The sequence below is a fragment of the Ursus arctos genome, unplaced genomic scaffold (assembly GCF_023065955.2).
Source record: "Ursus arctos isolate Adak ecotype North America unplaced genomic scaffold, UrsArc2.0 scaffold_16, whole genome shotgun sequence".
In the NCBI taxonomy this organism is placed as follows: domain Eukaryota; kingdom Metazoa; phylum Chordata; class Mammalia; order Carnivora; family Ursidae; genus Ursus; species Ursus arctos.
Window position 1 is genome coordinate 28,756,887 of NW_026622830.1, and position 12,062 is coordinate 28,768,948.

At 52.6% G+C, this 12,062-nt stretch overlaps 1 protein-coding gene across 1 annotated transcript; it reads left to right on the forward strand.

Moving 5' to 3' along the window:
- The first annotated feature begins 1,339 nt into the window (after window positions 1-1,339).
- Window positions 1,340-10,842, forward strand: ITPA (inosine triphosphatase). The gene is made up of 8 exons (XM_026503134.4): window positions 1,340-1,459; window positions 3,401-3,458; window positions 3,553-3,617; window positions 4,247-4,320; window positions 5,611-5,642; window positions 6,282-6,397; window positions 9,142-9,218; window positions 10,361-10,842. The coding sequence occupies exons 1-8, from the start codon at window positions 1,394-1,396 to the stop codon at window positions 10,500-10,502; spliced, it is 630 nt and encodes a 209-aa protein (XP_026358919.1). The 5' UTR covers window positions 1,340-1,393; the 3' UTR covers window positions 10,503-10,842.
- Window positions 10,843-12,062: the final 1,220 nt, after the last annotated feature.

The window sequence follows — 12,062 nt, forward strand, 5'->3', positions numbered from 1 at the left end:
AGGTTGCTCTATTATGCAGATAAGTTCCTGGAGGGGGTGTGTCTGTTAATATTTCCTGTTGCAGGCTCTCCTTTCCAATGTAAATCTTGGCAGTTTTGGGGAGGCAGAGGGCCTTTCCTGCATCTGCTGTTTTTATTACTTTTAACTCAAATAATCTTTATGTCAAAGTGGCACATATTGGGACATCTCATCCTGCACCCCTTCATTGTGTTCAGGTTGTAAAGATCTGGCTTAGACAGTGGGCATGAAGAAGGCAGGATAGATGGGAGAAGATGTAGGGATGAGGCAATGAGGGAGTTGAAATACTGAGGTCCCAAGCTTGGGAAACGGGTGAAAAGACCAGGCTTGCTTTGGCTATGCCAAATTTAAATTCGAAGGCAAGTAGTCGGATCTAAAAAAACAAAAACAAAATAAGCTCATAGATACAGAGAGCAGATTGGTAGTTGGGTGACAGGAGAATGGGTGAAGGGGGTTGAAAGGTATAAACTTCCAGTTATAAAATAATCCTGGAGATGTACAGCATGGTAGCATGTTGACTCTAGTTAATACTGTACTGCATATTTGAAAGTTGCTGAGAGTAAATCTAAAGGTTCTCATCACAAGTAAAAATATATATAACTATGTAAGATCAATGTTAACCAGACTTACTGAGGTGAATGCTTCCAAATGTATACAAATATCAAATCATTAGTTGTACACCTGAAACTAATGTTACACCTTAATTTAAAACAAGTTCTTTAATCCAGAGTCAAGGTGATCAGAGCTGGCGGGCAAGGAAAGAAGGGAGTGGGGCTGGAGGTGAGATTAGGATAAAGACCCAGGTTTGCAGCCCTTGCCCAGAAGAAAACAGCTCTCAGAGGCAGATTTGGAGGTGCCCGCGGAGAAGGCGAACCGTCCAGAGCACAGGAATGCTGCTCATTACCGTGCAGGTTCTTTGCCTCCCTCGGTGCCCCCGTCCCAGAGAGGGGAGAAAGTAGGGGTGGGGCCGGTGGCTGCAACGGTCTCTTCTCGTCTTCGAAGAGAGCGCCCCTTGGCGGGAGAGCCTGGTCTCAATGCACTCGACCGCCAGTGCCGGGAAGACCCCGCAATTCCGGCGCAGACCGGCCGCGCCATTTCCCTCCCTCCTAGCGCCCGGTGTCCCAGGCTGCTCATCCGGAAAAGGGGCGCTCTGTTCCCCGGGGTCTGAGCAAGGAAGCCGGGCCCCTAGCACGGCCTTCTCGCCCCTAAGGCAGCTAGGCTGCCGCTAACACGACAGGCACTCGGTGGGAGCCCGAGGACACCCTATCCGGGAGCCTAGGCCGGAAGCTACGCTGCCCGCTTCCGCGTCAGCCGGAAGTGCTTGCCACTCGAGGCAGAGGGCTTCCGGTGGGTCTGCGGGTAATCAGGAGCCGGCATGGCGGCCCCCTTGGCCGGGAAGAAGATCGTGTTTGTCACGGGGAACGCCAAGAAGCTGGAGGAGGTGCCGGGAGGGCGCGGGAGGCCGACTAGTAGGCGGCGGGGGGGTGGGTAGCATGTGGTAGGGCCCGCTGGGGATCGGGCGGAGAAGCGACTTCCAGGCGGAGGGGGCACGGAGAGGCAGACCCAGGCGTGTGGAACGGATTGGGTCGCGCTGAGTTAAACGGCCATGTGTGCCGTTTAGAATTAATGGAATTAAGGCGTTGACAGATCCAGGCTTGCGAGATCGGGAGCTGAGGGAACTAAAGGAGTGCCGGGTCCTTAGTACCTGCCCCAAAGGTCATCTATTAGGCTAAACCCCAAACCGGGACTCCTGACACCCCTCTGGAGCTGATCCAGACCCCGCTATCGACCTGGGGTGGCAGGGGCCAGGCGGAGCGTGGGACAGGCAACCAAGCTGAGCCGCCAACGCCCCACCATGGCCCGGAAATGTGGTCCTCAGCCTCTTTTTCTCTTCTGTGAAATGGGGATGATTTGGAAGGTCGGTTTCACAACGCAGTGGGGTGGAGGAGTGAAGACGGCATTAAATCCAGGGAATTTTGTGGCTAGCTGTGAGGATTCTGCCGGTGGATGGATAGCCTTTGGATGCAAATAATAGAGACACGCGGGGAACTCATGTAAACCACCAGGTGACTTTTCTGGGAATACAATGTACGATGTCCCATAAGACTTGACGAGTGTCCCGAGGGGCCTATCTAGTCCTGATCCCCTTCTTAGTAAGCTTTTTTCTGCTTCCTTCGCTCCTGGTGGAGGGGCAGTGAGACTTCGGCCATACATTAGCTCTCATTAGCGATGCTTGGGTCACGGGTTTGCCCCTGCTCAGTCAGCCATGGCCAATGAGGTGGGTCATGGTGCAGAATCGGGTGACATCCACTAGATATGTTGAGGCAGACGAGTGGGACCCAGTCATTAGGGGACCGACCCTTCATTTGTCCCCAGCATAGGGGATGATGACACTTCTGTGCCAGTACAAGGTGACCTACTCAAGAGCCAGAGCCCTCTGTTTAAAAGTTTGGAATCCTGAGGCCAGTCAGACAAGTAGTGCCACCCTGAAAAGAGCCCCATGCAGGATAGGGAGTGCCAGCTCCCAAGCCCATCTCTGTCTCTGGTTGAGAATATGGCCTACATTTCAAGAAGGGGCTAGAGTGGTCAGAGGAGGCCCACTGGAGAAGATGGACTTGAAGTTGGCTTAGAACAGGGTATCTTAACTCTTCATCCCACAGCACTACATTGGCAGGCTGATGAAGCCTGTGGACCGTCTTTCAGGAAAATATTTTTAAATGTACAAAGTAAAATACATAGGCTCACAAAGGAAATTAATTCTATTAAAGTACAGTTCTCAATATAAATATTTATGATCTGGTTAACATACATTTTATTAATGCATTAAAGGATTCAATCTAGCCGTGTGTGTAGTTATCATACTTTTCAAATAGAGTTGTAAATATTTTGAGATACCTGTTACAGCTGTAGTGGGATGTGACAACATCTGTGATTTTGATAGTTTCAAAGGTCACAGGAACTGCTGATGCTATTTGGTTTTCTGTATTCACAATTGAAAGAGATGCTAAATTTCAGCTAGAGAGTGAAAATAAAGGCATTTTTTCCCCCGTCCGGGTTCACAGGCCTCTTGAATTCTGGGTAAACCCTGATGGAGAATTGCCAGAAGAGGAGGTTACATAGAGTTTTAGAGCAGGGAGAAGGGAAGAGAGTGTTCTGAGTAGGGGTTTAACATCAACAGAGACCTGAAGGAGGGGTAGGAGACTGCGGAGATGGGGAGCTGACTTGCTGGAGTGGGACCCTGAAGTCTGGAGTGAGGCTCATGAGCCTGACTTACTAAGTTTAGGGGGCTGACAGTTACCTGAAGAGAAAGGTGGGTGACAGCTTCTGTAGTAACGGGGAATTGTTAACAAATGGTGATAAATATTCTTTCATTTTGGAACAGGTCATTCAGATTCTGGGAGATAAGTTTCCATGCACTTTGGTGGCACAGAAAATCGACCGTATGTCTCTGTTTCGTTTTATCTTTGAAAGATGGTTTGATTTCTCTGTCTCCCCGTGACCTGACTCTCTTCATATATCCGTTTCTCCAACAAGTGCCGGAGTACCAGGGGGAGCCTGATGAGATTTCCATACAGAAGTGCCAGGAGGCAGCTCGCCAGGTGCTTGCTCCTCGCGTGCCCCAGACTTGCTCGTCGCGTGTCCCAAACTTGTTCCTCTCATCCTGGTGGCTCCTGGGGGCTGTGCCTGCTGGGCTCAGGCAGAGAATAATAGGGTGGGCACATTGGTCATAACTTCAAGGACCTGCCCAGGCCTAGCTAGATTGGGGTCAGTTAACGTAGGCAGAGGAATACTACCTTTCTTTCTCAACCTGGACTACATAGTATCCCAGACCAGCACGCGCGCATGCACGTGTGCGCACACACACGTCTCTGATTTTCGGATACGTACATTCCAATGCCTGCGTTCTCCCTACACACATCTACCCCTGTGCTCACACATCTTTGTGGGATGGGAACACTTTATGTAGAGCCAGGCGGTCTGAGTGTGAATCCCGCCTCTCCTCTTGCTGTGCTTAGAGTAGGCTTTCCAACCTGCCAAGTTTTGGTATTCCTATCTCTAAAATGAAGATAAGAGTTTAGCCAGGGCTATTTCCTAAACCCGTTAACTGCTGCTGTAGATCCCAACTAGCTGTGGGCCTGGCCCCAGCCTGGGTGGCCTGGGAGTTCAGGGTCCGGACAGGGCCTACTCCTGGTCACAGGTCTCAAGGCTTCACTCCTTTGTGTTGCAGGTACAGGGCCCTGTACTGGTGGAGGACACCTGTCTGTGCTTCAATGCCCTCGGGGGCCTCCCTGGCCCCTACATGTGAGTGCTCCTCACCCCCTTACAGGGCCTTGGCCACAGAATCATCTGAACTTCGAAATGATTGGTTACCTGATATTGTGGGTCATTCACTGTCTTGGTGTCAATACCCATATTTCACATTGTCCTGAGAACGGATTAGAGATAGGGGAGAGGCATGCCTTTCTTTCTTTTGTAAAGTATGAGAATGTGATTGTGTAAGTGGAGATGGGCCAGTGGAACCCACCTGCTGGAGAGGTACGTTCATGGCAGATCAATTTCAGGAAAAAGGAAATAAGGAAGTTGAGATCTGAAAATGGATTTCCTTAGGGGCGCCTGGGTGACTCAGTCGTTAAGCGTCTGCCTTTGGCTCAGGCTGTGATCCTGGCGTTCCGGGATCGAGCCCCACATCAGGCTCCTCCGCTGGAAGCCTGCTTCTTCCTCTCCCACTCCCCCTGCTTGTGTTCCCTCTCTTGCTGGCTGTCTCTTGCTCTGTCAAATAAATAAATAAAATCTTTAAATAATAATAATAATAATAAAATAAAAATTAAAAAAAAGAAAGAAAATGGATTTCCTTAAAACTATCCAGTGCCCTGGACACTCTCAGATGGCCTTTGTGTATCTCTAGGGTACACATACCCCACTTTGAGTGCTCCTTGCTGGGGTGGGAGGGCATATGCACAGAGGGGCTCTTGCTGGGTTTTGGATTTGTTTATCGTGAACTTCTGGATTGCTAAGATGTTCGCCAAGAAAACAGAACCATTGCTCCATATCCTCACCAGCACTGAGTATTAGGACTTTCATGTTTTGCAATGTGGGGAATGTGAAATGTTATCACGTTTGGATTAAATTTGCATTTTCCTTTTTTTAAGATTTTATTTTTTTATTTGAGAGAGAGAGCACAAGCAGTGGGGTGGGGGTGGGCAGAGGGAGAGGGAGAAGCCGACTCCCTACTGAGCAGGGAGCCTGATGCGGGACTCGATCCCAGGACCCTGAGATCATGACCTGAGCCGAAGGCAGCCGCTTAACTGACTGAGCCACCCAGGCGTCCCTGAATTTGTATTTTCCTAATTATCAATGAGGTTGAGGCCTTCATAGGTTTTATTACTTTTTCTGTGCATTGTCTGTTTACCTCCATCCTTTTCCTATTGGATTAGTTCTCTTCATTTTGAGTTAAAACATTATTTATCATGTCCCCTGGCTTTCCTGGGGCTCTAATATGGCGGGGGGGAGGGGGAGAGGGTGCAGCCCAGAGAAGATGGTAGGAAGATCCATCTGTTCCTGGTGCCTGACTCACCTTTATTTCTCTTGCAGAAAGTGGTTTCTGGAGAAGTTAAAGCCTGAAGGTATTAATCTCCTGTATCTCTTAACCTGTTGGGAATTGAGAATCCAGAGGTGGTCCAGGGGAGGGGTCCCAACTGGTAATCAGGAATCCCCCCCACCATGGAGCCTATGTTCACCTCAGTTTCCCCATGTATAACCTGTGGCTTGGACTTTCCCTGCACACCCAGCTCCAGGGAGTGCTGAGCTATGGGAAGAGTGGATGGGAAGGGTGGTGGGGCCTGTGAGTTTGAGAGACACAGGGGCTGCACTTGATTCTGGCTGAGAGGGCTGGCCCTACTGACTGCTGGCCTGTCCTTGCCTCAGCCAGGGCCTGGCCTGGGGGTTGGGGAACTGGCTGCTTCTCTTGGGCGCCGGCGGTGCGTGCCCTGTCACGGCTGTGAGCCAAAATGTTCCCGCCTTAGGTCCTTCTAAAAACACTTTAGATAATGGAGCTTTTCAGACACGTATAGTAGTAGAGTAGTGTAATGAGCTCCATGTCCTCATCACCCAAATTCCAGTGTATTAAGCACAAAACCTATCTGATGACATGTATAAGCTCCCCAAATCTGAGGGCTCCCCCTCCAGGGCCTCAGGAGTGGGGAGTAAGGCTGGGAGCTGAGCTGCACAGACATCACCACACTCCCCCTTCTCTCCCGCCTCAGGTCTCTACCAGCTCCTGGCTGGGTTCGAGGACAAGTCTGCCTATGCGCTCTGCACGTTTGCACTCAGCACCGGGGATCCCACCGAGCCAGTGCGCCTGTTCAGGGGTCGGACCTCGGTAGGTACCCATGCTGCTTCCCCCTTGGGCCGCCAGGGGGCGCTGTGGCTCGAGCCAATGGCCCAGGGTCTATGGCAGGAGGGTGGTGGGAAGGGCTTGTGGTCAGTGAGTTCCCAGAGCTTTGCCCAGACATGCCCCTGGGCATCACAGCTAGGAGTGCTGTCAATCCTGACATCTATTTGACCTCTGAGGCTGGTGTCTCAGGGATACACAGGGGCTCATGGCTGTTGAGGCCTGGTACACCCAGAGCTCTGCGCTGTGTCCCCTCCTAAGAAACAGATGTGGAAGCTGAAGGTGACAGCTCCCAGAGCTACACGGACAGCCCAGATTTCTTCCAGCTCCCGTCCCTATCCAAGTGCGGAGGCTACGGCTCCCCTGGAGCGTCTCACATCCTTTCCAACTTACCCCCAGCTCATTCCTTCCCCAGCTGCCCTTCAACACAGCCAGGCCTGCCTGTCAGACCCTTGCGTTCAGCTGCTTCTCACCGGGTCCACACCACCCTGGGGGCTGGCCTGCTCCCCCCGCAGCGCAGCTGTTCCCTCCTTGTGTCGGGATGGTACCTTCTGGCCCATCCCTCCTCTGCCAGTCCCTTCTGATCATGATAAAATCCAGACTAGCCCCCACAGAGCCCTACCCCAGAAGCTCCACTGGGGGCTGTCCACAGACTTTTCATGATGCCCTGCATGGTTAATTTTTTTTTCTAATAAAACATAAAAATTACCGTCTTCACCATTTTTAGGTGTTCGGTACCGTAGTAGGAACTGTATGTGCGCTGCTGTGCCATGGACCTCGAACTTGTTTATCCTACAAAAGTGAAACCGTACCCATGAACAAAACTCCCCTTTCCCCCTCCCCACCGAGCCCTGGCAACCGCTCTCCGGCTTTTGTTTCTAGGAGTTTGGCAACTTCAGACCCCTCGTATAAGTGGAAACCTGTCCACGGTGTTTGTCTTGCTGTGGCCGGCTTATCTCTTAGCGTGCCGTCCTCCAGGGATCATTAGTGTGGTAGCGCATGACAGGATTCCTCCTCTTTACGGTGACCGAATAATGTCCGTTGTGTGTATGTACCCGTGTGTTTTGTCCACTTATCTGTCGATGGGCACGTAGATCGAGTCCACGTTTGGCTGCTGTGAGTGGTGCTGCTGCGAGCACAGGTCCTTTGGGTATTTACCCAGAACCGGGATGGCTGGGTCATCATTGCCGGGTTCCATTTTTAAAAATTAATTTTAGTTGTCTGCTACTTTCACAGACATGTTCTCTGAAAAATCAGAAGCGTGAACAACCACAGTCCCCACCGAGGGGGCCTGGTCACTGGGGTGACCCACTGTTGGGGTCCCCACTCTTCTCGATCGTCTCCCTGGCTTCAGGAGAGATCATGCTAGCCTCTACATTACCTGGGTGGCTTTGTTTCTCCCTGTTTTGTTCTCACTCAAGCTTTCCAAACCCAGTCACGTTGTCTCTTCAACAACGTGTATGCCGAGCCCTTCCCCATTTTGGGTCCCAGCACCCGCTGTGTCCTCCACCTGGAATGTTCTTACCCATCACTTCATGTGGCCCAAGTGTCTCCTCACTGAGCTTCCCATCTCAGTCACTCCATCCTGTTATTCTTGAGCCAGCTCCCCGTTTGTTCCTTCTAAGGCACTTTGCATTTTGTAATCGTTCATTTGTTTACTGGTGTAAAGCCTGTTTTGCTTAAGAGGTCCATTTGACAAGGGCAGGGCTAGGCCTGCGATGACCCCAGTGCTGAGAACACTACCGGCCCTGCTGTGGATGTTCAAAACCCATTTGTGGTGTGGGTGAGGTTCAGAGTGGCTCAGTAATGGGCCTGGGTCCCATAGCTCCCCACCAGCACTCGCGGAATCTGCCTTTGGTCTGAACCACTTGGCAGTTATGTGGCTAATCCCCATTTTCTGCCACTTCCCTTACATTTTTTATTTTTTAAAAGATTTTATTGATTCATTTGAGAGAGACAGCACACGCACACGAGCAGGGCGAGAGGGAGAAGCCAGCTCCCTGCTGAGACGTGGGGCTCAGTCCAGGACCCTGGGATCATGACCTGAGCGGAAGGCAACAGCTTAACTGACTGAGCCCCCAGGTGCCCCTCCCTTGTATTTTGTAAATTACTGTTTTTTTAACCTTTAACATGACATCTCATGGTGCTGAATTAAATCGGTTCTCTTTGTACGTTTTCCTGTTGGAATTTGCCTATTGCAGTCAGTACTTACTGAGCTCATTTATGTGGTGAACAGTGTGCTAAGTAATTTCTGTTTCTTCACTTAATTGTTAGAGCCTCCTTTGTAGTTTGAGAAATGCAGCCATTTATTTCACTTATCATAATAAAAATGAGTAGCCGTCTTAGGGCTTGTCTGCATAGTTCAGGGCCTCGTTACTTCCTATTCAGAGAAAATGTTTTCTGTGTTTTTCCAAGTTGACGCACTTCAGTGAGGTCACAGTTTGTCACAGCCGGAGAGAGAGGGAGAGCAGCTCCAGGGGTATCAGTGGGCTGATCAGCTCTGTGTTTCCGTGTGTGTGTGTGTGTCCGTGGAGGGAGAGTGGTCCCACTGTGTGTTATCTGTGTATTCAGCAAACATTTGCAGGTACCATGGACTTCTTAAAACCGTCTATTTTGAATAAATGGGCCTTAACCAAATACATAAACTAACCAGACTCAAACTGGCTCCCTCGTCCTCCTTGGGCGCCTCCCCTGTGCCCAGTGATACACCTGTCCCCCCTTTCCTCTGGCAGGGCCGGATCGTGGTGCCCCGAGGCTGCCGAGACTTCGGCTGGGATCCCTGCTTTCAGCCTGATGGATATGAGCAGACGTAAGGAGCCCCATTTTCTTCCCGGGATGTGGGGCTGGGATGGCCGTGCTCTGGGGTGGGTGGGCACCCTGCCCGGGTGCAGGCGCGCAGACACGGGCGGGGCGGGCTGTAGGGTGCCGCTGCAGCTGCAGGCAGTTCTGCTGGGTGGACGCGAGGAATCCGAGTGGGCCGATCTCCAGTGTAGGAGGCAGCCAGGCGTAGCTGGGAGCTCTGGGCCCTTGGGCTCCAGCTCCGCACAGAGCGGCTGTGTGACTTGAGTGCCTTCCGCTCTGCCCTTGGCTTGTCACGCATAAACCTGACAGTTTCGTGGGATGATCTGACTTCCCCACGTAGTTTGGAAAAATGTTAATACTTCCAGCCTTTGGGGGGGGCACCGCATGAACCCCCCCCCAGTGCCAAGTGTTCTCATTACTTCCCCCTGACCCCACGGCCCCCCTTATTTGCGCTGGACATGTTGACCGTTACTGGAAGTGTTTCAGGCTAGAGGGGCCCTTAGGGAGGGTGTCCTGAGGCCACAAAGTGGCCAGACAGGGCTGAGGATAACGTGAAGCAGCACCGTCAAAGCGCGCAGGATAGAGAAACGCTGTTTCTCTGCTGTTCAGTCCACTACGTGGGTATCCAGTAGGACTTAGGAACTGAAATTAGTTTTATTCAACTTCGGTTACTTCAGTTTACATGGCCCCTCGTGGCTGGCGGCCACCCACGGGACAGCGCGGGTCTGCAGCACACGGAGTGGGGGGCGTGGGTCCTCACCTCCCTGGAGGCCGCCGGCCGGCTGTCCCGAGCCACCCCCGCAGCACATGAGAGGAGACGGTCATGTTTGCTCGGTCAGGCCTCGCTGCTTCCTGTCAACAGATGACAAAGCTGATCAAACACGCAGCTCACCCCGTCCCTGGCTTCCCTTAACGACTTGTGGACACACTGGGGCGAGCCGAACATCCTTCCACATTCGTGAATACGGGTTTCCACCTCCAGGGGAATTTGAAACTCTCTCTGGTTTTTTAAAAATTAACTCTGGCTCTTGGGAGCTGGTGGCCCGCCCCCCTTTCCTGGTGACTCCTTGAGCCTTCGGCTCCAGGACGGGGGAGGGATGTGCACCCCCTGACTCCGGGCTCCCCTGAACAGCCGTTGTCACCCCTCAGGTATGCGGAGATGCCCAAGGCGGAGAAGAACGCCATCTCCCATCGCTTCCGGGCCTTGCTCGAGCTGCAGAAATACTTCGGCAGCCTCGCTCCTCTGACAGCTGGTGATGATCGCCCCGGCCGGGGAGCTGGGGAAGGCTAGCCTGCCCCCTCCCCCATCAGACAGGCAGCCCTCCAAGTACGGCCTTCAGGGTCACCACTTCCTAGGGGCGTTGAGACAGCCTCACCAGCCCTGTTTGGAGGAGCAGCTGGCTCTGCTTGGAGAAACTTGGGGCAGGGGACACTATTCTCTTGCCCTTGGGGCTTCAAGGGTTCCTCCTGGCCTGGGATCCTGAAAGGATCTGGGATGTTAAACTGGACATGTTAGGACCGGGGGTTTGGGAAGAACCACACAAATCACCCTCGACGTTTTTAAAGTGGCAGAAATAAAAATACTGGAAGGCACTTACCTCCAGAATAAACTGGATTTATCGGCTTTGAAACTTGCCCAGGGCAGTTGTCTGTCTCCTGAACCTCTTTTGGCAGGAGCAGGAAACCTCAGGTCAGAGGGCGGTGGTGGGATGAGGATGGCGCCAAGGGTGTCCGCGTGACCTTGCTCGTGACCTTGCTCGTGACCTTGCTCGCTGGGGAATCGCCTCTTTCCTTTCATTCTTCCAATCTCAGCTCGTGAGCTGACCTTTTCCATTCCAGACCCGTGCTGCCCACCCACCCGTGGAGGGAGGCCGCCACCCAGCTGCCTCTAGGGTGTTTGCTGGGTGGGGGGGTGGGCAGTGCGGGTGTTGAGTGCTTTGGCTGTATTTCAGTAGAACAGAGCAGCTAAAATGTTGGGGTGGGGTTTTTGTTTTTGTTTTGTTTTGAGAGAGACAGAGAATGAGTGGCAGGGAAGGACAGAGGGAGAGAGAGAATCCCAAGCAGGCTCCATGCCCAGTGCAGAGCCGGACGTGGGGTTTGATCCCACGACCCTGAGATGATGACCGGAGCCGAAATCAAGAGTCAGATGCTTAACCGACTGAGCCACGCAGGCGCCCCGAAAATGTTGGGTTTTGATGATAATACCAAGTTCGTTTTTATGGCAGGGAGGGGGCATGGAGTCTCCACCCCAGTGGAGAGGACGTGACATGGTTCAGCCTGGGACCTCCAGGCCCCTCGGGAAGCCTGCCTCAGCTGCCCCAGCTCCTCACTGTGCCCTGGGGAAGCCATTTTTTGGGAGGGACTTGAGGGGCCTGGGGCGGCTCCCTTTCCTTTCACGCAGGTGTTTGTTTGGTAAGCAGGAGGTGCCCACCCCAAGGATATTCAGGAGAGCCTGTTGTGTGCAACGGGGGAGGAGGGAGCGTAATGCTGGGGGGTCACTCCCAGGCTTATTTCTGTGCTCATAGGCAGACCTGGAGAATGTCACTTCCAGTCACTGTTCCTTGGTCCTGGCAGCATGGTCCAGGGCCTGAGTTTAACTGTTTCCTCCCCCTAAGGTGCATCAGTGTGTCTGGGTGAGGACAGAACATCATTCCTTTGCTCCCCACTTGCTTGTAAGGCTCAAGTGGGTTGTTTCCCCAGGAAGTGCCAGCAGCCCAGCCTCCTCTGAGTTGTCTCCTTGGTGCTGAGTGCTGATTGGGGGGGTACGTCGAGCTTAGGGCCAGGCAGCCCTCTTGCTCGCTACTCAGCTCTTAAGTGTGATGTCCCAGGTCCACAGGACACTGTCCCCCTT